A 26557-nucleotide genomic window follows, 5' to 3' on the forward strand; every position below is an offset into this window, starting at 1 on the left:
TTAAAGTGTTTGCCAAAAATAAAACAAAAATTTTGTCCAGGAACTGTTAGGGTTACCAGGGCAACTCTCGCTGCCCATGAACCAGAGAAGCCTAAGATTAAAAAACAAAAGGGGAAAGCCCAAGGTGTCCTCGGCCAAATTTCCCCCTTGGTGGGCCTCCCTCCACCTTCAGGGCTGTGACTTTGTCCTTTCCATGCTGGGATGGGGGATGTGGCTGGGGCTGGCAGAGCAGAAGGGGAGTCCACCTTTGCAAGGACGTTTACTGGGAATCCTCTATGACATGGCAAGATAAAGGTCAAAGCACTGACGTAGGCTATGCATGGAAAGGGCTTTGGTGTGAGAGAAATTGGAAAACTGTTGTCTCCAAGTGTCTACCTGGGTGCCTGAATACCTCTTAAAATCTCTTGAGACTATACAGTAAAACTGTTTTGAGACGTGTAATTATATGTGTGTTTGTTGTGTACTATCCACCCCAAAAAACCCCAAAGTGCTGTGGTACCTGTTACAGATTGTACGTTCTCTGAAGGCTCTCCCCAGGTTTTGGTCTGCAATAACTTATGAAAGTCAGGAAATGATGAATTGTGCTGCATTAACTCACATTGTGTAAGAACAGGTGTAAAATAACATGTTATTCATTTAAATAAAGTGGTGTTGTCCCTTTAAACATTCAAATAGGCAATAAAATGGTTCTACAAACATGTGGGAACCTGTTCCACCAAACACAAAGTTGTTTTGTTAAAAAGAGAAGGAAAAGAAAGAAAAGGAGAAAAGAGGCGGTCTGTTACATTATGAGATCCTAATTTTTGCGGCTGTATTGTGGTTGAAGATGGGCTTATGTGTGAATATACTGACAGACTGTAAAGACTTTCTGTGATTGAGATGATGAGAGACCGTGCATGTCACCCTTAAATTCATGTGTCCTTTTGGTGAAATATTTTACTTGGCACATTCCCTTCTTATTCCACTACATTCTCTCAGTAGTTTTTGAAGACCATATATAACCATAAAAGCCAATCCACCACTCACTCTTCACTCTCCCTTCTTTCACTTGCTCACGTGTCTGCCCTTAACACTTTTCCACTCTGCCTTAGGTGTATCCCCCTCATGATGCCAGAGCCATCATAAAGAGACATATAAAAAGTCATGCAATCGTTATGAATACAACCTGCTTGAAGCCGAAGGGCAGTAGGTGCCTAACACCAGGAAAAGCTGGGGGACATACTTGCAGAATTCTGCCCAACTTTCCTATGTTCCCTATGAAAGCACAGCCTGCAGGACAAATTAATGTATTTTCCAATTCTGCCATTGGGGATGCTAACACCTCAGGATACCCTGCAGCAGCTTGATCTGCTGATGTTCATTGCTTTAAACAATAACGGGAGCATAACTTGGAAATTAACAACAAACTGGAGCTGAAAGTGAAAGTATAAAGGAAAGTCAAGAGTCTCAGCAGCCTCCCTACATGATCCTAATGGACATGGTATATTGAAAAGCCTTCTAAAAATGAGCCCATTGGCTCACTAGTAACTGTGCTTTTTCATGCCACTTACACTAGAATAGTCTTCCCTGTGCATTCAAGTACATACCAGCTAAATATTTTATACTCACTTCCCTATATAGATCAGTGGGATTGAGACATGGATCTGATTTTGGCAGAATCTCCTAGATTTTGTCCCCAGATTTGAGACTGATTTCTTCCACAGTCTTGGGCAAACCACTTAATCTCCATGCTGCAGCTTCCCTGCCTGCAGATCAAGTACCTGCTTCTCTGCAGCTCTTGTAGCTAATGAGTTAACATTTGCAAAGAGGAATTCTGCAGATGAAAGACTTGTACAGTACACTTGGGCTGCAGGCATTTTGGGACCAGGATCCAGGCTCCAGGTGTGTTTGTACAGTGCCCAACACACAGCAGCCACAATACTGTGGATAAACAAGTATAAAAAGCCAGAACAGAGTGATTGCAATCACCCTTTGGGTTTGTGGTATAAGTAGAACAGCTATCCTTCCTGTTTGCTCTCAGAAACTGCCACAAAGATGCTTCTTTTGCCAGTCTTTGCCATCCTCCACATTTCTGCCTCTAATTTGGAGCTTTCTAACTTTAGAGCTCCTATCTCTACACCAGTTGACTCCCCTAGCCCTCTTCTCTATTGACCAGCCTCTGACTCCGCCGTACAAGGATGTCTCTAAGTTTTACATGCCCAGATTAAACCACTCAGGGCGCAAGAACAAATTATCATGTAGGACCATCTGACAGTGCTTCCTCTGCAGAATCCACCCCTGTGCACAGTTTGTCATTGAGAGGTTAAGACACTTCTCCTTCCAAACAGGGATGCTCTGAGGTTGCTGCCTGTGTGTTGCTTGACTGGAGATTTGGACCAAGATTTAGTTTCTGGGAAAAAAAAGAGAAAGAAGAAAGGAATGGCTATGTTAGTAAAAAAAAAAAAAAAAAAAAAAAAAAAAAAAGGAAAAGGACTTAAAGCTGTAGTTGTTTTGCTTCTGTGATACGCTGTTTGCTTTTCACCTTCTCCAGGCAGTATCCTTTCCCAGAAATTAGTCGTCTCCCAAGGCATGCCCTGCTCCCTCTTCTCCCGCTGGCTGGTTGTGCACACTGCTTGCCGACCGGGCAAATCCATCATCCAAAGAGTGTTACAGTGCAGTTCCTCCTCTTGGCTGCTCGAGAAGGTGTGTTGTTTGCTTTGCCTAAGTGCTCCTGGGGCCTAATGCTCCGTTGTTATGTACAGACCATTTGTGCTGTCATGAATCATGTTTTACCACCCCTGTGCTTTTACTTCTGCACCAGCCTCTTTTTTTTCTTTCAAGCAAACACGTTTGAGTTTCCGTGTTTGCCGCTGAAATGGTGCACGCCGGGTACGCGGCACAGGCTGAGTTTTTCCTACCATCCCGCTGCTGCCGCCGAGATCAGCAAACCTACCTGTCGCTCCAGGAGCTGCAGATCATTTTTTTTCTTACAACCAAAGGTAAATTGATTAAGCACAGCCTGAAATAATTTTGCCAGATACATATAATGGAAAAAAAAAAAAAGATTTCACTGAAAAAACCTCATGCCGTCAAGCAAAATATGCCCTTTTCTTATCTTATCTGTTGTGAGTAACTCAAGCTATTTGCACAACGCCTTGTGCTAGGAAGGAGTTGTTTGTACATGTTTCACTCCCTTTTTTTCCAAGTTTTGAATGAAATCTTTCTCTTCAAATTCCTCCCCCCTGCAAAAATGTAATGGTTTCTCTTTCCTATGCTTCCCTGAATGTTGGACCCAGCCCTCCCTCCAAAGATACCTTCGTTGCAGATGGTTTTCTATTAATCTTCAAACCGCTTTGGAGAGCTCTCTGTGTCTGGCAGCGCTAACATCCCCTCTCCCTCCCGTCCCACCCACTTAGCCTCAGCCTAAGAGCCCTTAACAAATGACTTCCAAGGAATTTAAATGGCTAACGCTCGCTGGCCAATAAAGAGATGCATAAACTGTATAACCAGGTTACACGGCTCTTGCCATTAGGAAGAAAGGTTGCTCTGGCAAAGGCGTGAGTCCTCTTAACCTGTCGCACTTCGATTGCGGGGCCGGAGAGGTAAGGGAAATCTTGTTTGCTCTCTAGGGCTTTTTATCTGGTTTTCATTTATCAGGCAGTTGAGACCGAAAGTATGTCATTGTCAAGGTATCGGGTTTGGGTTTTGCTTTCCTTTAGAGGGTCCTAAAGAGTTGTTTGAGAAGGAAGCAACTACTTCTAAGTTTGAACTACGAGTTCAACATGTGATTATCTAAAAGAATTTGTGTAGCAAATAGCCAAGCAAATGTCAGAACGGCGAAAACTAAACCACTGATATTTTAGACAGAGGAAAACAAAATCATCTCAGAGACATTTTTTCTACTATCTTAAATTAATGAAGTGAAAGGTAGCCATTTACAACTGCCTGACATTGTGTTTTCAATTGGTTTGTCTCTGCCGCTGTCTGTGCTGCTTGGTTCTGCTTTTTCAAGAGACTGACATAAAAATCAAACTTTAAAAGTGAGTTATCAGCTTTAGGTACAGAATTTGGGGCTTGTAGATTGAAAGTGGCTTAGAAGGTCGAGCAAGGTTGAGGGTGTATATGCAAGTATTATTAATACAAATGAATCTATATAACTCATTCTTCATACTGAAAATTTGATAACATTTTAAGAAAATCAAGTTCTGATATTCTGTTCATATTCTACTTAAGCAGCATGTGAAACGTTTAAGGCTTGTGTATGACATAAGACATGCAACATTAATCTGTTCATCCTTATTTATTTATTTATTAATTTATTGCTTTATTGGGCTCACTGCTGATAACAATAGTGAAGTTTGAGCTTAAATCTGGAAAAAATCAGTTGACTCTAAAACCTTTTTAAAAAAAAGAAAAGGAAATGTAGCTGTTGTAAGTGAGGTTCAATTAAAACCAATGACAAAATTGTCCATTCACATGTGGACCAGATGCAGCAGTTGTGTATAATCGTGTCCTGTTCTGAGCTAGGTGGGATTGAAGCCGTGCTTCAAAATGTGCATGTAAAATGCACCTTCTCCCTTTGCACACCCAAGCTTGCCATGGATGACAGCCGGTGCTCACAGCGAGTGAGCACGTCAAAACGTTACTGCCATCCCTTGCAATGCTCCATGGCCTGACAGGCTGGGGTGCAGAAAGGGCAACTTTTTCAATTGTATTATCGCAGTTGATCTCTGAAGGCCTTCGTATCCAACACAGTCCATGGAGATGCATGTTGGTGTTAGCTGATGATGTTGCACCAAAGACCTTGCCAGTGTCTGAAAGAGTTGAGAGAGCTTTTTAATTAAATTAACATGGTTAATCTAACAGAACTGCAAACATGTCCTTTTTGCTCATCAAGACAAGGCCATATGACCATCTATCAAGAGCTTGTTGTAATGTTGTTGGTTTGATTGTTTTTCCGTGGGTTTCTCTTACAGCTCTGCAGTATATAACTGAGATTAGATAATGTGTTGGATAAAAATAAATAAAGTTAACAAAAGAGGAGCCATTTTGCTACTGTCTTTAATAATTTCTATTCAACTCTGCATTTCAGCTCCATTCTTTGCTGAAGAAATGATATTGAATCAAATGTTGCTTGTCTTCTTTCTTCAGCTTTTAATTAAAAAAAAAAAAAATCCCAGTCACAGTCAGCAAAAGGTGAATTTTAAATTACATCTGTCTCAAATCCCACTCCTTTTCTGAAGTGCAGAGGAATTTTGTTTCCAAACCCTAGGTATTTCCAGCTGAGCTGTAATTTCAGTAGACTTAAATTGTCTTGAATTAACCCAGCACAGAAATAGTGCCTCCTGAGAGAGTCCCTGCCTTGGTTAAACATTTTTTTTTTATTTATAATGTTAACCCTGGGCACAGGTAACGAGTGCGGGAAATATCTTCCTTGTACTTGTAAACTTTGTTTCTCAATTTCAATCCAAGGTGCAAAGGTTTGTACAAATTTCTTAGATCAGAGGTCAGGTGCAAATTGCTGCACTTTGCAGCTCCTTTCTGCCGATATGACAGAATTTCACAGCAAAGATGATTGCCTTTCATCCCCCTCTCTTCCACGAACGGGCAACGCCAGGCAGTTAAAAGCGTGATATGTACAAGTCAGCTATTGGTACCTGAGTTTAATAAATAACTAACTGGGTTTCAGTGGTGCAAGGTGCATATTATAAAAGGGGTCGAATGTCAGTGCACAAAGGAAAAAAAAAAAAAACCACAACAAAACACCCAGCCACTGACTAAGCCAAAAGCTTTGAGTTTAATGTACTTTCAGCAGCGAACATTCACATCCCAACTGCCGTTTGCTTTATGCTGATTTTCATTTCTGTGACCTGAGGGGGAGGGAACACGTCGGGCGACTTTCAGCTTTCCCTGAAATCTCTGCCTCCTGCTGAAAGCAAGGTTGCATGTTGGGCCCCCCGTTGTTGCAGTGTTCATGTGGTGAACACAAAACTGAGAATGTCGCAATAAAAACGGTGCATAAGATTAGGGCGAACTGAAAAGTCTGAAGCTATTTTTATTGTTATAAAATTGACTAAGCAAGTATACTTTGTATGAACAGGCAGGATGTGTTATGTTTTGCTTTGGGATCTCCTGAAGAATTAGCTGAAAAAGTTAGATTAGAAAGGCTGAAAAGGAACTGTAGTTTATGAACTTTTTTAGATACTCTTGGTTGCACTGTAGGGTGGAACATGTTACAGTAATGTTTACGTAGATGAACAGACAGACAGATAGATAGTGTTATGCATTATAATAACAAAAAAAAATCACAAGCGCGTGCATGCATATCCCTACTCCACAGAGTTCAGCAAAGCCTTTCACAGACATTTTCAACAATAAAATTAAATAACCATGTTCATAGATAAGGTTTTTCTTCGAAGAGGCAAGAAGTGAAATAGGTGAATGTCTTATCTTCCCTGTGTAATAATTAACAGATGAGTTTAGTTGTGGTTTTGTTTTTCAGTTACAGAAGATTTTTCCTGTCTTTCTTATGGCAAAAGCTTGCGAGCTCCTAGTCCGCACTGAATGAAACACTTCTTCCTTTGCTAGAAAGAACTCTTTTTAAAGCAGGCAGTTAATGAGGAGGACACACTTACCTGTATCAGCATCTCTGCAGAGAACACTGTTTAATTGCATTTGTAATAAACAAATGCTGCAAAAAGTTTCCCATCAAGTACAGTTCATCCAGAATGGGAAAGACTTGTTACATACCAAGTGACTACATTGCACTTTATGTGTGACACATTTTCCTGTCTGACTCTGGTAATAATAGATGTTGTTGACTACACTGAAATATGGGAATTTGGGGAGAAGGGAAGGGTTGTGTTGTTTCCTGATTTGGAAAGCTGATAGGAATGATTACACAACCCATCTCTCATCTTCTCAGCTTTCCTCAACATGTGGCTTCAATATCTTGCCATTCAGTAATTTCAGCCTCAGCCAGCGACTAGTCCTATCGAAATAGCTGAGATATATAGAATTATTTTGAGTTGGACTGGGTAAAAGACAGAGCTGGGGCAAACAGTACAACACACGGGTTGCACAACTTGTTGGGGCAAAGTTCTAAATGACTTGCAGCAAAGTGCATTATAAAATAAGGGAGGAGACTGGGTTTCACTTACTGAAACTTCCTTCAAAAGTGGTTTAAGCGGAGATGGCTGATTTGGTACTGGAGTGGCATAAAAACACTCAAGAAACACACATTGCATTGACAGAATTCACATTGCAGAAGCAGGGAAAATAACAACTGTGTTGGTAGGATGCTCTAGGTGTTGGTGGTTAATAACTTTTTCATCAGCATCGCTTCATTCTCGCCATGGGAAAACCATACATGCATGAATAGAATTTTCACTTGTGATCATCAAAAAGCAATGTCAAGAAGTAAAGTGCCAGGCTCAGGAAAGTTTTCTCACTTTATTATTTGAGATATCATCACTGATATCTCACTGAACACTATTTTTGCAGTTTCTAGGCCAGGAGGTCAGGTCGTTGAGGGACCTCCATCCTGGGAATGTTCACTTTTGGGCTCTGATAGTGCTTATAGATAACACAAGTGGAACCTCTGACAGCCTTTGAAGGATCACACTCCAAACTAAATATGCCTTAGAAGGATGCAGAGAGGGTTGATAACAGAATAGGCGGGAAGTTTGCACAATACAAGGTGACTTTATTTTGTAGGGGAATCATAATTTCAGCTCCATTTTTTAAATTGTATATAAAATTGCTGTGAGGTAAGATTAATACAGCTAAGGGAACTGGTATAATATGGCTAAGAGAATTAGATCTGTAATTGTTATTGTTCTTAATGATAGTGATGAAAATAAGAATTTTACCCTTCAAATCCTAGTCTGAAATTGTAGCCAATTGTTGGCTGTACAAATTCAGTGTTCAATTATCTGGTTAGCATTCAAGTTTTAATGTGGGAAATTCCAGGTTGTTAATTTAGAGAATAATTTCAGGTGTCTTCCTCTCCAAAAGGAGCAAGAGGTAAAAGAACAGATTTATAGTAATTTTGTTACAGTTTTTTAAGCCAAATACATCGCTTTTGATTGGTGCCTGGAGGATATAACTGGTCCCTGCAAGACTTTTAAGGCAGGATTTTCAGTAGCGCTCATCACTGTCTTAAATATGTCCGCATAGAAGCCTTTAGAGCCTTATAGCTGATGTCAGGGGAGTCGTGCTAGGTGCTGAGTACTGTTGGAAATATCACCCTTAATTTTCTGTTTCTTTATGTTCCTTCTTTGAAGAGAACACAATCAAAAAATGAAGCCAAGAATTTTTTGTGTGTTTTAAATGGAACCAATACTTTTTAATGTGCTTAGGCCACTTAGGACGAATTTAAGCAACTGCGAATTGTGCACGGACCTGCTCTGCAGTGCTTTTCAGGCCCAGAACATTAACTTGCCCTGTATTAGGGAAACATCACTAACTGACCAGAATAAAGTTGCAGTTTAAGCTTGAAATATGAACTCTTCCACTGAAATCAGTGGCCAGACTCCTGATGATGGGCCCTAGGTTAGGATGCCGAGTGTCACCGTTAGCAGAAATGGGAATTTCAACAACTGGTCTGGGGATTTAGTAGGCCAGTCTTATCCTACCCCTTAGGTACTTTACACTGTTTCTCTCTACATTTAAGTGTAGTACTTCTACTGGGCAGAGAGCCACAGCTGTACATGTTCATACCTGAACATACCTGGGAAATGATGTGGTGCAGCAAATGCTGCTGCATGTGCATCCCCTTGGGTCCCATGCAGCACCTGAGCCAAAAGGTTTCTCGCAGGTGACCCTAGCTAGAGATGGACAAGTTTGATTGCCTTAATTCAGGCATGCACGTGATGATGAGAGTATGCAGTGCTTTAGCGGCACTGACAATAGGATAACTTGCACAGCTGACGGACATGTCGTTGCCAATAACTAGTGCTGATCTGATCTATGCGATTACTCTCTCGAGCTGCTCATCACAAGCTCCTCATCAAGTCTCTTGCCAGCCAATGTTCCTGCCTCTCCAGGTCTGCTGATGCAGTTCACCACTTTCTCCACAGAGTTTTGCCAAAATGATCCAGATTAAGAAAATCCACCTTTTCAAAGTGTTTAACCTAGCCCGGGGCAGTTCACCCAGTTCAGCTGCAGGTAAAGCAATGTGTCTGACGTGCTGCAGACGTTGTCATGGCCTGTTGGCCTCAAGTATTGCTTTTTTTGTTAGAAGTCTGAAGACATCATCCATCCCTAGTAACCTTCCCTTTCCTGTATGAAAGACTTTCAGAAAAGGTCCCTAGCCAAAAAGCTGTGCTGAAATGCTGCACTCTCTCTTGCACTGACCCACCGCAAGGTTCAACTTCAGACGTTTGCGTTTCATGAGCAACAGCAGGTAGGGAACCAAGCTGTGGTCCAACTCCTGTTGAAAACCACACCCAGGCCTAGCCTTTGACACTTGAAATATAAATTAACCTGGAGTCAGGCAAAGTCTTTGCATGGATTTTTCGCCAAAGAGCGGACCTTTTTTTTCACTGCACCTGCTGCCTGCCTGGCCTCTGCCTGCACTGTGCGTGGAGAGGAGCCAAGGACGCTGCTTCCAGCAGGATGTCTCCTAAGCTGATTGCAAACTGAGGGCGAAGCCTTCTGCCAGGCAGCACGTGGGATGGCGAGCGCTCGCGGGGCCTGTGGCTACCTTAGGCACGTTCGTAACAGAGGTGGGACTTTGTGTTTCGCCATTAGTTTGGGAAGGAGCACCCTGCATGCCAGCTCCCTGCCGCGGCTGCAGCTGCAGGACTGCTAGGCTGGCCCTGGGTCCTGCAGCCAGGCACGCCGTGGCTCAGCTTCAGTAAACAGCCCCAAAGACACTGGCTTTGTTCAGCTCAGTTATGCAAATAAATCTTAGGAAAGGAGTGACGGTCTTGCCAAGAAAGAGAAAACTGATTTATAATGATACCATAGTTATCTTTAAAAGGGGAGGTAACTCGCACATTACACTTGAAGCAATGCTCGAGCCGCTACCTTATATCTAATTGATGTGTTTTTCTGTTCAGCCGATATATCTGTGAACAGGCAAACTGTGTTTTCAGCAAGAGCATTTCTGTGGATATCTGATGTTTGTGATTAAGTTATACAGTTGTTCTTAGCAAGCTGTTGTTGTATACATTCTATGTATCTAAAGTCGCCATGAGAAAAGAGTCAGCTTTTAAAAATAAAGAGCTTTAATGGCAGCTGTGCTTCCAGAGCTGCTGCTGAACGTCAGCAGCAGGATTACCATTTGCCCTTATTATTTCAACTAAAAAACTAGGATGGTCACATTTAAACCAGTAGCTGTTACCTCCCTGTCAACAGGGTGTATTTAGTTAAAATTTCAGCGACCCACCTTCCCTCTGCAGCAGCTGTGGCTTAAAATGCAAAACTGTGGGTGGTGGTTTTCTGGAAGCAAGCAGGCGGCGGTGCGGTGTCCGTGAAGGCGCGCCGTGTCAGCTCAGCAGGAGTTTGTAGGGTGCAGGGTCTGCAGGTGGGGCACGGGTGTCCCCGTCCCCTCCTCCCTGCGGTTATCACAGAGCCAGCAGGTCTCCCTGGGCTCTCCTGCTGCCTGCCGCCGTGCTGGCACCCGTCCCTGTGCTGTGTGATGGCCGGCGGCCGTGTCACCCGCAGAAGGACACATGATGCCACTAAATCTATGTAACACAAAACCGGGGGGATGAATTAAGCACAAACATAAACAACCCATTTTATAGGAGCACGTGAGTGGAGCGGACACGCGGTTGCTGCCACAAGGACACTGGCTGTGTCCCTGTGTTTGTAAAAGCTGGTTTTACCACACCGGGATCAACAGAGGAGCAGGTGGCTGCATAACTTTGCAGGGCACTGCTCAGTGCTGGACAAGCCCAGGGATAAGATGCTATACGGACGGTGGGCATTACTTTCTCGCCAGAGCCCCAGGCCGCCTTTGCCCTGGCACAAGGGACATCAGGGTTTGGCCCTGCGTCGTTGTTAATCAAGGCGTGGTATTTCTATTTAATAAAAGATCTGCCTCAGTTAATCAGCCTGCTCACAGTATGCTTTAGGCCAGTCACTGCCAACACAGTAGGTTTCTCATTTAACGTTCTGAGCTGTGATTCAAAAAAAGATAGGTTAGAAGGAAGGTAATTAATGTTTAGGGCAAGAACCATTTACACCCGCCCGATTGGCAGAGGGGAAGAAATTCTGTAAGCAAGGGGAATGGTTTCAGTGAAATGTCTCCATCTGAGAGTCCACCTGCCTAAGGGAGAGTCCTTGGAGCAGAAACACTGAACCGAAGGATTCGCAAGCCTGGCTCCTGGGAGGCTGGCAGACGTTAGCATCCATCTAATGTGGCATTGAACAAACAAACAGGCTTTACCTTTTTCTGAGAAGAAGCCAGTCTTGTTTCAGTCCTGATAATTACTCATTTAAAACTTAGTCGTCTCTAGAGCACAATCTTTCTCATTAGCAATTAATATTTTTGTCTGTCTCTTTTTTACGAATCTTTGTCATCAAGATCAGGCGTACCTTCCTCCTCAGGCACTTATAATTCACAAGACACTACATTTTAATGTAGCTTAAATTTTTGCCTCTTCTAGGTGGATGTACTGAAATGTGTCTAGCTTTATTAGGGCCACTAAACCCATAATATTAGCTCATGCCGTGTGTACACCCACAACACATGGTAGCAAGTTTTCACGACCAGTTTACAGTGTACCGTGGGCTAAAAAAATGCACAAGTGGGGTTGAACACTTTAGAAATAGGTATTTCTGAAAACAATTTTCTTTAGAGTGATTGCTTTTCGACATGAAAAGGTTAGGTTGTGTTGGCAGCCCTTTTTGTAAGACAGTAACATGAGGAAGAGAGAGCTCTCAGACCAGACATGCCTGCGTTTTTTCTCATTAAGGCAGATGATATCTGAACTTTATGAAGGTGTTGATTGTGTCATGTGGTAATGAATGTTGTTAAGTGTGTATGTAGCTACATCAAGTAGGATTACATGGACTCTGTAATTGTCTTAGGTAGTATATACTTATGAAACCCAGCTCTGTGGAGCTGCACAGAAAAAAATTAAACACATTTGATCATGTACCTTGATTCCCAATAATTTACATAGGGATAAATACATTTTAGGTTCACAAAGAATTTTTAATTAGTCACTATCAATCACAAACAGCGTATGGTAGTGTTTGCAGCAAAGGTGGCCATCAGCACTTAGCAGCAGCTTCAAGTACAACTTCCAATACTAGAAATTGTCTTGCTGGTGCAATGCAAAGTGCTGGAGAACATGCCAGTTGCTGGATGGCCACTGAATTATGGGCTGGTTTCTGGTGGGCAGGGGAAGCTTTGCTCCGTCTCTCCTCTCTCCACAGTTCCAGTGCCCATCTGTAGCTCTCTAGACAATAGTCCCAGCAACAGCCCTGCAGATAACAGACTACAGAGTCTTTTATTTTGTAAGTTGACCTAAAACTGAGAGTAATGACTCATTTCCAAACTTACCCAAACCTGGGGCGATAAGTAATTCACTTGCTAACAGGTGGCCCATGTGAAGGTAATGATTATTCCTCAGTGAAGTGTTTGTTTATCAACCTTTGCTTTCATTCAGGCAAAGGTGAAGTCACATTTTTAGGAACAAATTATCAAGTGAAAAACGAAAATGTTTTTCTCTGCCTTAATTTTTTTAATTATGTCAAATAATTCCCATGTAAAATGAAAATGTCTGACTGTGACACATTAAAAAGGGTAACAGTTGAATCTGAGAGAAACAACTTTATCAACAACATTATAAAGCAAGAAACTATCAAAACAGATGCACTTCCATGAAAGACCAGGCTTCAAAGAAATTATGTTTTGTAAAGTATTGCCTGGGCATCAGCATCACTATTACTGCCCTCCATCTTCTCTGCCTCCTCCTCTGCTCTCCATATTTTTTAATTAAAGTGGATCACATGCATCAGCGTGTAATACCCACAGCCCAAACACACCTGCAGGATCAGGCCCTACCACAGAACAAGGCTCAGAGGTCTGGTTTCCCAATCCCAAACACATGGAGGAGCTGAACCAGGCACAGTAGTGTTTGCCCTGGCTGGTGCAAAGGCGTCTCTGGATACAGACCAGCAAAATTCTGGGCAGTTCAGGAGATTTATTGAAAAAAAATCTCAGGTGCTAAGCTTACTAGGATTTAAACGGGTTTTGTGGACCATACAAATCAGACTTAGGTGCCTAAATTTTGCACCCGTATTTCTGTGGACTTGGGCCTACTGTACTAGTGAAAAGCCTGCCTGCATGGTAACCGATGCACTGAAAATGGCCAAATCGTTGTAATGAAGGGTATATATCAGAGTCCTTGTGGGACAGAGAGAAACCTGTGTCCCACTGAATAACACAACAGCACAGACTAAACAAATCTGGCTGAAGCTTTGTCCTTTTTTTTGAAAATAAGCCTGTCAAACCCAGATTGGGATCATTTCTTACGGTGGTTTGCAGAGTTTCCTACAGGGGCCAGTGGTTTTTGACAGTTCCACCAACAAAGTGGTCATGAACGCAAATCTTAGCAAATAAATTGGTGGATGATGCAAAGGCTGATGGAGTTGTAAAAAACAATGAGAAGGAGCTAATGTTGTAGCACTCAGTAGGTGGGATCTACTCAAACGGCAGTTGGGATAGGGCTGAACACAAGGTTGTGGCATTTAGGAGTAACAAACACAAGGCATACCTGCTGCATGGGACATAACCCCAGCAAGTGGTGCTTCTGGAAAGGATTTGGGGTTAGAATTGACAAAAAAACTTCATGTGGTTTGCTAGTGAGAAGGTGGGGAGGAACAGGTCTCGGTGATAAAGAGATGGGGAGAGAAGAAAGAGGGATGATCTTCATCCCTGTATATAGCAAGGGTGAAAAAAGCTGAAACTCTAGAGAACTGCTGAAAGAGCCACAAAAACAATTTTAGGTGAAAAAAAATGACTGATTGCAAAGGAATTCAGGAGTTCAGCACGCAAGTTTTACTAAAAAGACAGTTGTGGCTTGATTACACAACTTAAATATCATCATAAGAAAAAAGCAGAGGTCTTAAGACTCTTCAGTCTATCAGAGAAAGGTTTAACAAGTAACCCTAGCTGGAAGCAAAAGCCAGACCAATTCTTATGAGAAATACAGCACGCTTGGTTGTCTGAGGGAGTGATTAGCAAACAAGCCATAAATGGAAGTGGTGGGGTCTACAGCTCTTCAATTCCTTAAAGCCAAGGTCCTTCTGGAAGATACAATTTACTTGGATAAATGTTATAGGACTCAATGTGCAAATAACAATAAAAAGTAATGGTCCATTTCATATACAATCACTCATATTAAATGGTCTGATGGACCTTTCCAGCTTTAAAAGTCAATGAATTAACTGCTTTCAGAGACTCAAAGTGTCCTATTTAATTGTGCTCAGAGAGGAAGCCCACTGTCTTGCAGTTGAGAATATTAGCATGGTCTTCTCCTCCTGTATGTCTGCATTTCCCGCTCTCTGCCTGTGTTCAAATGCAGAACGAGGTTTGCCTTCCTCCTGCTGGCTTGCAGGGCTGTGCTGGCTGCTTGCTCTAAAGCAAGTTGCCTGTTATAAGAGAGTGATTCTTTTCAGCTTTTGTGGAGTTCTCTTGTAATAATGGAAGAGACAAACATGTCAGACATTGTACCACAAGCAGCAGGCAACTCAGAAGCTTGCCAGATCGCCCTTTGCACAAGAGAACAAGAACTGGCCCCCCTGATGCTAAAGTGTATTTATTATTTCCTACTTGTCGGTTCCTGTGAAAGCCTAGAGGAGTGAGGGGTAGTTATCAGATGGAAATTGTGCCTAGTGCTTCTCACGTATTTGCCATCTTTCACTGTATGGAGTATGGCACCTGGCACTTGCACTGTTCAGGAGTAGATGGATTAACTGAGGAATGACTGAGAAGGAGGAGAGGGATCTGGAGATGGGAACCACTGGCTTCATGGCAGTATCTTCCCTTTCCCAATCCTGTATCAGCTCCTTCCTACCCTTTCAAAGAGGAGACAAGCCTCCCTAGGGTCTTGAGGTTTTGAGGTGCTTGGTGGCATCCGTTCGTGTGACTTCAGCCTCCTGTGGCAGCAGCTCTCGGTGCTGGGGTGGTACAGACAGGTGATCCTCAACCACCCCCCCTCAAAGAGGGGCTGTGCCTAAATCCAGGATGCGCTCTGCCTGCAGTATCAATGTTCAGGCCGGTATGGCTCGTTCATCTGCTTTTCTGCAGCCTTAGTCCCAGTTTGAAAAACAAACTTCCAGAACAATTACGGCAAGACAAAAGAGAGGGGTGGGATGCTGGTGGTAGCTAACAGCTTCTAACAAGTGTCCTCCTTCTTACTTTGCCCAGGCTTTATCAGGCCGTGAATGAGTTTGACACCATGACCGCTGAGGACTCCACTGCAAGGATGAGCAACGATTCCTCCAACGTGACTACAACGAAAGTCCCCGAAGGTGTTGCCGGTGCGCCCAACGAGGCAGCTCTGCTGGCCCTCATGGAGCGCACTGGATATAGCATGATCCAGGAGAACGGGCAACGCAAGTACGGCGGCCCTCCTCCCGGTTGGGAGGGCCTGCACCCTCCTCGCGGCTGCGAAGTCTTTGTGGGCAAAATCCCCCGTGACGTCTACGAAGATGAGCTCGTCCCCGTGTTTGAGTCCGTCGGCCGCATCTATGAAATGCGCCTGATGATGGACTTTGATGGGAAGAACCGTGGCTACGCCTTCGTGATGTACACGCAGAAGCACGAGGCAAAGCGTGCCGTCAGGGAGCTGAACAACTACGAAATCCGCCCCGGCAGGCTGCTGGGTGTGTGTTGCAGCGTGGATAACTGCCGGCTCTTCATTGGAGGCATTCCCAAGATGAAGAAGAGAGAGGAGATCCTCGAAGAGATTGCCAAGGTGACGGAAGGTGTGCTGGATGTCATCGTATATGCCAGCGCCGCAGACAAGATGAAGAACAGAGGCTTTGCCTTCGTGGAGTATGAGAGCCATCGAGCAGCAGCAATGGCCAGGAGGAAACTCATGCCAGGAAGGATCCAGCTGTGGGGACATCAAATAGCTGTTGACTGGGCAGAACCAGAGATAGATGTGGATGAAGATGTCATGGAGACTGTTAAAATCCTCTATGTGAGGAATTTAATGATTGAGACCACAGAGGACACCATTAAAAAGGTCTTTGGGCAGTTTAACCCTGGCTGTGTAGAGCGGGTGAAAAAAATACGTGATTATGCCTTTGTGCACTTTACAACCAGGGAAGATGCGATTCACGCCATGAACAACCTTAATGGTGTCGAACTGGAAGGCTCATGCCTGGAGGTTACCTTGGCCAAGCCAGTAGACAAGGAGCAATACACTCGCTACCAGAAAGCAGCAAAAGGAGGGGCCGCAGCAACGCCTGAAGTAACTCAGCAACCTAATTATGTTTACTCTTGTGATCCATACACACTAGCGTATTATGGATATCCATACAATGCCTTGATCGGGCCCAACAGAGATTACTTCGTGAAAGGTTAGTAAGCACAATTATGGGATGTCGTAGGCAGGTTTGATCTCAGGCTGGTTCAACCCAAGGTCTGCCTGAGCCAAAGGACAGCTGGTGCTATGCACTTTTTCTTAAACACTCTTACAGGTCTTTTTGCCATATTTGTGTTCAGTCTCATTTTAATTTATGACCATACAGAGTGTATTCATCTGTAAATAATTGCTAACATACAGGCTAGTATGAAGGAGGCATCAAAAATATGGTTACAAATGAGCCAACAGACCAAGCACAGGATGGGGAAGAAAGGGATCTGTTTTTTATGAGTGCTGTACTAAGTCTGAGTAAGTCCAAGGATTCCAGCTTCTGATGCCTCCTTCCAAAGAGCTGGATCCTAAGTATTAGAGGTCATGACAGAGTGCTCCCTTTGCCTTCTCCTGGAGGTGTGGGTATGGTGACCTGGTCATCCAAAGCGAGGGCTATCAGGGAAAGCCTCAGCTGGGAGCTCTCTAGGTGTCATTTCCCCTCTGCATTAAAATGACAGTAGTGCTGTGTCCTTTATAAAGTCATTTGAAAACTACCAGCAGAAGGCATCACACGAGTGCAAAATAATTCTATTTAATTAGTTATCAGTTACAGTCATTAAAAATTAACCAAAAATCACTTATTCATAAGAAACCCTAGCAGCTATAACTGGTGGTATAACTACAATTACCCTGTACTTACAGGAATTATAGTTTCCTGAAATGTAATGTGTATTTCCATATAACAGGCAGTTTAGCATGAATATATTCTTAAAGCACCCACGTAAACCAAGAAATACTTTTAACACTAGTTGATCAAGAATTTCAGCTTCTTCTTAATTTCCAGATTTGTACTTGTAATGAACTACAAAGGAGTTAACTGACAGTCTAAATATTCAATTAGGCCATCTTAGAGTGCATTAACACCACAGTGTCCAAAGTACTGTCGTAATGTGCATGGAGTTACTAAGATAAATAAAGGCAATATTTTTGGAGATGGGGTATATTCACATTACTAATCAAATAGAAGAGAAAACAAACAACACTAGTAAAAATATACGCAATGGTGGGACAAAGTTGGTTAAAGGCCAGGTACAACTTCGGGCCATCTCTGCAGGGTCCCATTGCGGCCAGCTGAGAGGCTGGCTCTCCTCTGGAGGACAGCTGAGGGCAGAAGCTGTTCCTACTGCATAGAAAACACCCTGGAGGAGCCCTTCTCTCTCTGCTGAGTGCATTATATCCATAACAGTTGCCACGAGAGTTGTGTCAGTATAAATAAGTGGTTAACATATGGTCAGAAACATCAAGAGCAAAACTTGCGTAGGCTTACTGGGTGCTTCTAAGGCCAACCTCTTCTGTTTTCCTAAGTGAGGTCACTAAGAGTCAGACTGAACTAACTTCAGCAGCCTCATTTCTAAGCACATGCCTCCCAATCTAAGCCTGGGACTGTTCGTGCTCCCCGTGGGGCTGTCACTCTCCATTATTCACCATCCTCTTCTATGTTGTTATCATAAGCAGGCAGCATACGAGGCAGAGGGCGAGGTGCAGCTGGCAACAGAGCCCCGGGCCCCAGGGGCTCCTACCTGGGGGGATACTCCGCTGGCCGTGGCATCTACAGCAGGTACCATGAAGGCAAAGGAAAACAGCAAGAGAAAGGATACGAGCTGGTACCCAACTTGGAGTTACCTGCGGTCAATCCGGTGGCCATTAAGCCCGGTGCAGGTTAGTATGTGCAATGAGGGGAGGAAAGCAGAGGTGGCGGGCGAGCCCCCACTCCAAGCCCTGTGTCAGGCATGCAGGGACCCCTCCAGGGCCAGCCCATGGCTGAGGCAATCGGAACTGCTCCAGGGCTGGCACTCAGCACTCCCCTGTGCTGAATGCCTCCTGGCCCTGGCCAGGCTTTCTGCAAAAAAGAGGCACACAGTGGGACAGAGGACATGAGCATCTGGGAGCTCTTCAGGCCAAAGAAAAAAGAGCTGAAGTTGTGCCCACCCCTCCCATCCCCTTTTGCACCTCCTCAGGAGAAAGCGGACTTCCCTCTCTGTCTAGTCATGTACACTAGAGCATGGTGACTAAGAGCAATCTTTCTCTCTTTCAATTTCTCCAGTGCTAATTTCACCCTGGGAGATTCCCTCCCCAGGTTTCCAGCCAGACCAGAGCTCTCCCCTGCTTGGTTCGTATTTCTGTGGTACTACAAGGCTGGAAGAAGGACCTGGGGCTTTCCCATTGCAGGGAAGTCACAGGCTGAGGCAAGCTCCTCCGTCACCATCAGCGGCATGGGGAAGGAGCAATGCAGGGAGCCCTCCGGGTCCAGCTTGCAGCGATGCAGCGCCTACAGGCGAGCTCTCAGCTCTGCTGGACTGCATGGAGCCAGCCCAAGGGCCAGGGCAGGGATCACCCCCTTCTGCCACATCCTCAGCTGAGTATCCAGCCCTTGCCCTTCCCAGGCGAATGGGATGAAGGCTGAAGCCCAGCAGTTCCTCAAGATCCTGTTTGGAAAGATTTTTATTTGGAAAAGCAGCCTGAGGAAGAACGTTCTTGCAGGTGATAGGGGCAAGCCCTCTTGCAGAAGTCCGCAGATCTTCTTCCCATGCCTCCCTCCAAGTAAATTGTACCTGCAGGACCTAAGTGGTGTTTAATAATAAGAGCTGCAGTGGTTTCCCAAAATATGCTCCATACTGTCAGTGGAAACTACAGCTTGCATCTAATGAAGCCTGTTGAAGAGTTCTTCACAACAGCTGGATGAGATAATGTGAGAAGAGGTCTAGAGACAAAGGAAGGCTGTTAAGATTAGAGCCATTTCCAAAGGAAGATCAGACTTCCTGAGAAAAATACCCACTTACAATCAGAAAATATTACCGCTATGTGTGTTTGTAAAGATACTTCAGGAATTCCAGGTATTACTAAAGGATGCTTGAAAAGTGGGCTTTGAAATGCACTCCTATTAGGGGTGTCTGTAATTCATTTGACTGCCAAATGAAAGCCTGAAGCTCAAGTCTAAATGTTTCTACGCTTGAAGCATGTTGAGATTCAGATTTCTTTATCGGGTCTTCTCCTCTCATATGATTCCAGCACAGCCTCTGAGCACAGAAGCACCTGGTCTGTTTTCCCCAACCAGATCAGATGATCTAGTAAGAGGTACCACATGCAAGGCTTACGTCTGTTATTAATAGGGTATGACTCTGAAAGCACATTACCAGAACAAAGGAATAGAGATGTACCAACTCTGCAAAGTTTCCTACTGTTTAGAACAACCTTAAAGCTCATTTCTTTGCAAATGGTTAGAAAACTCCTGAGAGGTCACCCCAATACCCCAGCTGCCTGTTACAGCTTTTCTGCCAGAAGTCACCACAGAATGGAGCACGTGAGCTCTCTGCCTTCGCTTTGGTGAAAAATTATCCAGGTTATTTAAACCAGTGATAAAACTGGTTTGAGCTGACCAGGTAGACTTGGTGTAGAAGGAGAACTGGAAAAGCTCATGGGTGGAGGTCTCTGCTTGAGGAACCAGTGGTAGTCCAGTGGCAGTGGAAACATCTCTGCCTGAAAGCTATCTGATCAGATCCTTTGTTGCAGTCTCCAGGATCAAAAGGAGAGTACTGCTTGCTGGCACCTTGTCCTTCTCACAGGCAGAATTGCATACTTCCACATTGCAAATTTTCAACCCAGTGAAAGAAACCCATGTGCATATTTTGCTTCATTTCTGATTTACTGGCTGCACCTCCCATCACCTGCCAACATCATTACTGCCAACATCACCTCTTAGCCATTTATTGATTACACTGTTTTCCTTGTGAATACCCTTACTGCTGAAAGGCTCACAAGCCAAATGCTGAAGTGTGCACTATGAGGCAACAGCGGAAATCATAGCATCATAGAACGGTTTGGGTTGGAAGGGACCTATAAAGATCATCTAGTCCAACCCCCTGTCATGAGCAGGGACATCTTTCACTAGATCAGGTTGCTCAAAGCCCCATCCAACCTGAACTTGAACACTTTCAGGGATGGGGCATCCACAACTTCTCTGGGCAACCTGTTCCAGTGTCTCATCACCCTCATCACTAAGTATTCCTTCTTTATGTCCAATCTAAATCTACCTTCTTTCAGTTTAAAACTGTTACCCTTTGTCCTATCGCTACAGGCCCTACTAAAAAGTCTGTCCCTGTCTTTCTTAGGGAGCCACCTTTAAGTACTGAAAGGCTGCAATAAGGTCTCCCTGGAGCCTTCTCTTCTCCAGGCTGAACAACCCCAACTCTCTCAGCCTTTCCTCACAGGAGAGGTGTTCCAGCCCTCTGGTCATTTTCATGGCCCTTCTCTGGACCTGCTCTAACAGGTCCATGTCTTTCTTATGTTGAGGACCCCACAGCTGAACACGGTACTCCAGGTGGGGTCTCACCAGAGCAGAGGAGAGGGGCAGAATCACCTCCCTCGACCTGCTGGCCATGCTTCTTTTGATGCAGCCCAGGATGCGACTGGCTTTCTGGGCTGTGAGCGTACATTGCTGGCTCATGTCCAATTACTGTGGTTACTGGGAATGTTCAGCAAAGCACATTTCTTCCCTAAGCACTGCCACAAAGCTCCATTTTGGACCATGTACAAACTCACCATCTCTGAACACTGTCATTCTGACGAGTATTTTCCCTTTGTCTGAAAGACCACAGCTCTAATTATTTTGCGTTATCCAATTTTGGCGTGAGGGAGAATTCTCTAAAGAGCAATTCCTTTTTTTTGGTGTCATTAAATAGATTGATCCTGTAGCAGAGAGATGGGATAAAACATATGTAACCAACTTAGTCCTGGGAAATGCATAATAGTAAATGAGCTGATATTTCGCAGAGTTGGCCAAAGGATGGCATATAGACTGGACCAGTTGCTGCCTGCAACTTCTGCAGTACAAACCACACTTTTCTTTCCTGGGGCAGCTCTGCCTATGGCAGCTACATGTCCTTTGATCTCTACAGCTGGAGCAAGGACCCCACCGGGACAGTACGCACTGCCACCCGTCCCTGTGCTCGGGCCACACTCTTGGCCTGGGGGGAGGACAGTGGTGGTCAGAAGGGGCTGTGTAAATCTGGGTCACAGCTCCTGGTCCCCAGCAGGGCTCTGGCCCTGGGACACCCATGCTGGGAGCATCGGAGAAAATGCTGGGCTGAGGAGGCAGCACTGAGCCCATCACTGTGCATCAGCCACGGTGCTCCCACTCGTGGGGAGGGCAGAGGTGCCCCAGGTCTCCCGCCATCACATGGGGCTACCTGCCCTGATAAGAGCAGCACAGGACTGCTGCAGGAGAGCCGGTGCAGCCAGGAGGGAGGGCTCTTTGAGATGAGGTCCTGGAAACCCTCTCCCAATGCACCTGATGTGTCTGCTCTCTCCTAGTGGCCATCCCTGCCATCGGTGCCCAGTACTCCATGTTTCAGGCCGCGCCGCCAGCCAAGATGATGGAAGACGGCAAAATCCACACTGTCGAGCACATCATCAACCCTATAGCCGTCCAGCAGGACCCAGCTAGTGCGGCAGCCGCCGCCGCAGCCGCAGCCGCGGCTGTAATACCAGCTGTCTCAACACCTCCCCCCTTCCAGGTGAGTTCAGCACATAAGTCCTGCTTCCCGTACATCCCACTTCCCATACATCCTGCTTCCCATATGTCCTGCTCTGCGTACCCGGGGTGGGGGGAAAGCCTGGCCTCCTGCCCTGCTTCCATTCAGGAGATGTTGTCAAGGATGTTACGGTGCCCAACAGCCCTGTGGTTCATCTGACACGTCTCAGACATCTGCACTTTGGTCAGCTGCTCTCCCCGCTGTGGGGGACCCAAATCCGGGAGGGACGGAACAGCCCCCCATGATGGCATAACTCTCATTCAACGGGACACGTGCTGCCTACCCTCCTGTTATCACCGCCCCTTCTAGGGGGTTTACAATTCAGGAGGTAGAAATGGGATATTACAGCAATTGAAGCACTTTTTTTGAGGTCTGAACCCGATGCTTTCCTTCCAGGGCCGCCCCATCACACCAGTATACACCATGGCTCCCAATGTGCAGCGGATTCCCGCCGCCGGGATTTACGGGACAAGTTACGTGCCATTCGCTGCACCTGCCACAGCGACAGCGACGATAGCCACGCTACAGAAGAATGCCGCCGCCGCTGCCGCCGCTGCCGCTGCCTATGGGGGATACGCTGGCTACATCCCTCCGGCATTCCCGGCTGCGACCATCCAGGTCCCCATCCACGACGTCTACCAGACGTACTGAGACTGTCAGCAGAGGAGGGTGGCAGAGAACCACACACTGAAGGAACACTTTACTATTTATGAAGAAAGAACCGGCTGCAAAAGAGTAAACATTTGGGCTCGGCAAACTGATGCAGGAAGTGAAGAATGTCATAGAAAAACGTGTTTGAAATATTTTCTACGCTTGAAGTTTTCACTAACTTTTTTAGGCTATTTTTAAAATTTAACATGCCTGTATTCATACATTTCTAAAGGACCTCAATGCATCCAGCCCACCGCTGACATGCATTTATACGCATCCTAGTGGGGTTGCATAGGGTCTTTTTTTTTTTTTTAGCAGTTATATTTTCAATATATTTGTGGTATGAAGGTTATTTTTTAGTAACTTCTGCACTCCAGAGATGTCTATTTTGTAGTGCCTTTAATAATATATCAGCTATATATTAAAAAGCACACCTGAGCAGCTAGGGAAAGTTTTAACAATGTATTTTGAAGAATATATTCAATATTTAAAGAATACATACCTTAGATTTCTTTTTTTTTAAGAAAAAAACCAACAAGTATCTTATTTAAAAAAAACATACTGGAAAGTGCAATTTGAAAAATGTGCAAGACCTCTGCATTTTTGTGCTATCATTAATACAACCTGCTTGTTCTTATTTGAAATCAGAAGTAACTAATATTGCCTGTTTGGGAGAAGGAGAAAAAAAAAAGCCTCCTCACACAAACCTCTTCACAGTGTGATTTGCAGGCTTGTGTTAAGTAAAGGAAAGGCTCTGAGTTTTCCTCGACAACTGGATTTTCTATTTATTAAAGCTACTCGTAGTTGGATCATGTGCAGAAATGAGTAGCCAATATTTTGCATGAGGTATCTTGACTTAGATCGTCAACCAGTATAAAGCCTAGGCTCTTTTTCAACACTCTTTATTTTATTCTTTGAAGTATATGTTGTAGTCACTGAGAATGTATGTTGGTGTCGGCAAGAGCAGGTGCGCTCTCACTGAGAGGATGCGCAGCGTTACTTACCCATCGCTCCATCGTGTTCCGTGAGAAATTTCCGAGGTACTAGGGGTGGTAGTGATACTGGAATTAGTGAAACAGGGCTAGCCTCCCTCCCGGCCTCCCTTCCACACTTAATTCCCTTTCTCCGCAACTGGAGTTGTACATGCACATCAGGGGCGGGAGCGATTAGACCCCATGATTTTTAAGACATAGAGCTTGTAAATATCTTTTAATATACATTTTAAAAGTCATTTTATGTTGCAAATTTACATGGTATGTGGTTTGCCACAAAACAAAAACCTTTTATTGCGATGTTATAAAAAAGTTTGTTTTATTAAGAAGTAAATATATTATTGCAGTGTTTTGTGGCCTGTTTAAAGGCTTTTATTTAGTAGTGCGGTGAATGTAAAATATAGTAAAACGGTAAAGAAATATCTTGCCTATTGTATGAAGTGCATCAGCCCTGCAAACACAGCTCCGGTGACACGAGGTGTGAAGCAGGGAGTGAGCCAACAACGTTCCTTTACTTTTTGTGGTATAAGTACCAACCGAAGGGGTTTTGTATTGAGTATATTTTGACAACCGAACCACTTCCAGACCACGTCCAGCTCAGTTAAGTGACCTTTTAATACACTTTTTTTCCTTGCCTCAAAATTGAGCGGTTGTTTTTTAGGTGCTCTCGCTCAGCCAGGCTGAGCTCTCCTCAACCCTGTCGACCCGTTAGCGAAAGCACTGTGAGGTTAACCATTAGGTCGGACTCTGCCCTCCCGCGCCCCTTCCTGGGAGACTTTTATTGTCTCTCCCTGCGCACCCAGCCCTTAGCCCCGAGGCCCTGCTCCTTTCTGGGGCGTGAGGAGGTGATTTGGGCAAAGCGCTGAGGGGCCAGCCCCCAACCCCAACGGGGAGGCCAGCGCTGCCTCCTCCAGCCCTCCGGCTAAGGCCTTGCACGGCTCAACACTAAATGCGGCCGTGGGTCTGTGAGCTCTGCACAAACACCCCTGGGGTCGGGAAGAGGCAGCCTAGTGGTTTGGCTCTCTGCCGGTCCCTTTCCAGCCCCGCGCCACGGCTGACCCGCAGAGGAGGCACGAAGGGTGACGGCTCCCTTGCCGCTCCTCCTCTCCCGGCTGGCAGGACGAGGGTCCTGCCGCTCGCAGAGGTGGCGGGGAGAGAAAGGAGCCAAGGAGAGCCAACCCCAAGGTGCCCCAGGCCAGCGGTGGGTGCTGCCTGCGCCAGGGCAGGAGCAGGCAGGACCCAGGGACGCAGGCAGGATGCGGGGATGCAGGCAGGATGCGGGGATGCAGGCAGCCAGGTCACACGGAATCTCCCGCCCATGCCTGTCTTTTACACTTGCTTCTAAACCATTTCATGTACACTACTACTGAGGTAAGTCTGATAACTTGAAATGTGAACATCTTTAGGTTAAGAACAAACTATTCAAAGAAAAGAATATATATATTAAAAAATTACAAAACTAGTGTGCCTTATTCTCAAAAGAGCTGATATTTTAGGTGTTTTATTGTATCTCTGTTCTCTGTACTGTCAGAAGCCTCTGAGTTTATTTAGTTCTTGCTCCATTTACGGTACATTTCTAGGACATAGTGAATAAAGAATTTAAAAAATGGAGACTGTTATTTCATTGCAACATCCCACTGCCAGTCTTAGCCGCTCCACCAAGGCTGTGCTTCCCTCCGAGCTGGGGAGAGGGCGTTCGGGGCACGAGGGGAGCTGGGCACCGCAGCTGGCATCCCCACAGGCTCCTGCGGGGAGGGGAGATGCACCGTCCCACCGGCTCCCCCATCCCACCGCCTGCAGAGGACAGCGACCTTCCCGGCAGGCATACTGGGCATCTCCCCATTCTTCCAGCAGCCGCTCACCAGCCTAAATCTCTTTTCACACCCACTTCAGAGTCGGTGCCTGGATGTGGATGAAGCTGAAGCTGGCATCCCTCTGTGCTTCCATCCACCCAGCGCACAAAGCCCCAGTAGCTCTGTTGCATGTCCTCGCTGCAGGGCAGAAGCGCTGTGGACCAGCAGGTTGTTTTCATCTCTGCATGCTCCGCCCTTCAAATGCACGGAAAGCTAAGCTGCACCTCTTGGCAGTATTTGCAGTCCTCCAGAATCCCTGGCTGTTTCCTTGGTGTAAGTCTGCCTGGAGAAAATTTGCTGCAAATACCAACTCTGGGGAGAAGAGCAGTGTGAGGGAGCAGAGGTAAACGGAGGCAGAGCAGAAAGATGGGAGAGGTGTTGGCCACCAAGGCAGGGAGTAGTGCTAGTGATTAATCTGAAAGAGAAGGAGACCAGAATATATACTGCATGAGCTTCCACGTCCCTCATAAGAAAGCAAAAGTGTCTGCAACTTCCTACCTCTAGCATCATTTCTCATAATGCAATTAGGACAAGGCACTTTATGCCAGCATGACATGGGTTTCCTGGGCATACTAATCATGAGAGGTTTCCCTAGTCTTTTTTGTGCAAGGAAATGGAAAGAAAATACATTTTTAATTTTTTTTTTTTTTTTTTTTGGTAGGATTTGGGGGTGGGGATAGAGTCACCTAATTTTGCCTGTTTTCCCTGTATAAACATTGCAGGTTTGGTTTAGGAGCCTGTGTGTCCCAGAAACCATTTCCACTACCAGGTCAATCTATCTTGTTCAGGGAATAGGTAATCAACATGATGCTAAAAACAGCTTTCAAGGAGACAGAGCCACATTAGGACTTCACCTGTCAGACAAATCATCAAGTCACACAAGAAGACTGTCTTCCTGCAATTCTCTGCTGACCTTTCCACTCACAAGAGGTCCACCTATGTTC

The 26557-nt window shown here is 45.1% G+C and overlaps 1 protein-coding gene across 13 annotated transcripts in view; it reads left to right on the forward strand.

Annotated features, from left to right (window-relative positions):
* Positions 1 to 25371, forward strand: part of RBM47 (RNA binding motif protein 47) — a 79788-nt gene extending 54417 nt beyond the window's left edge. For 8 of the 13 annotated variants that reach the window (XM_049792572.1, XM_049792565.1, XM_049792563.1 and 5 more), the window contains 4 exons: positions 15371 to 16530; positions 18039 to 18245; positions 21897 to 22099; positions 22514 to 25371. In XM_049792572.1, the coding sequence (XP_049648529.1) occupies positions 15371 to 16530; positions 18039 to 18245; positions 21897 to 22099; positions 22514 to 22768 (1825 nt within the window). In that variant the 3' untranslated portion in view covers positions 22769 to 25371. Of the gene's footprint in view, positions 1 to 3544; positions 3582 to 9126; positions 9148 to 9362; positions 9386 to 15370; positions 16531 to 18038; positions 18246 to 21896; positions 22100 to 22513 lie in introns of those variants that run through there. The other 5 variants (XM_049792634.1, XM_049792656.1, XM_049792591.1 and 2 more) reach the window with 5 other exon arrangements.
* The last annotated feature ends 1186 nt before the right edge of the window (positions 25372 to 26557 follow it).

The sequence above is a fragment of the Accipiter gentilis genome, chromosome 3, assembly GCF_929443795.1.
Source record: "Accipiter gentilis chromosome 3, bAccGen1.1, whole genome shotgun sequence".
Lineage (NCBI taxonomy): Eukaryota > Metazoa > Chordata > Aves > Accipitriformes > Accipitridae > Astur > Astur gentilis.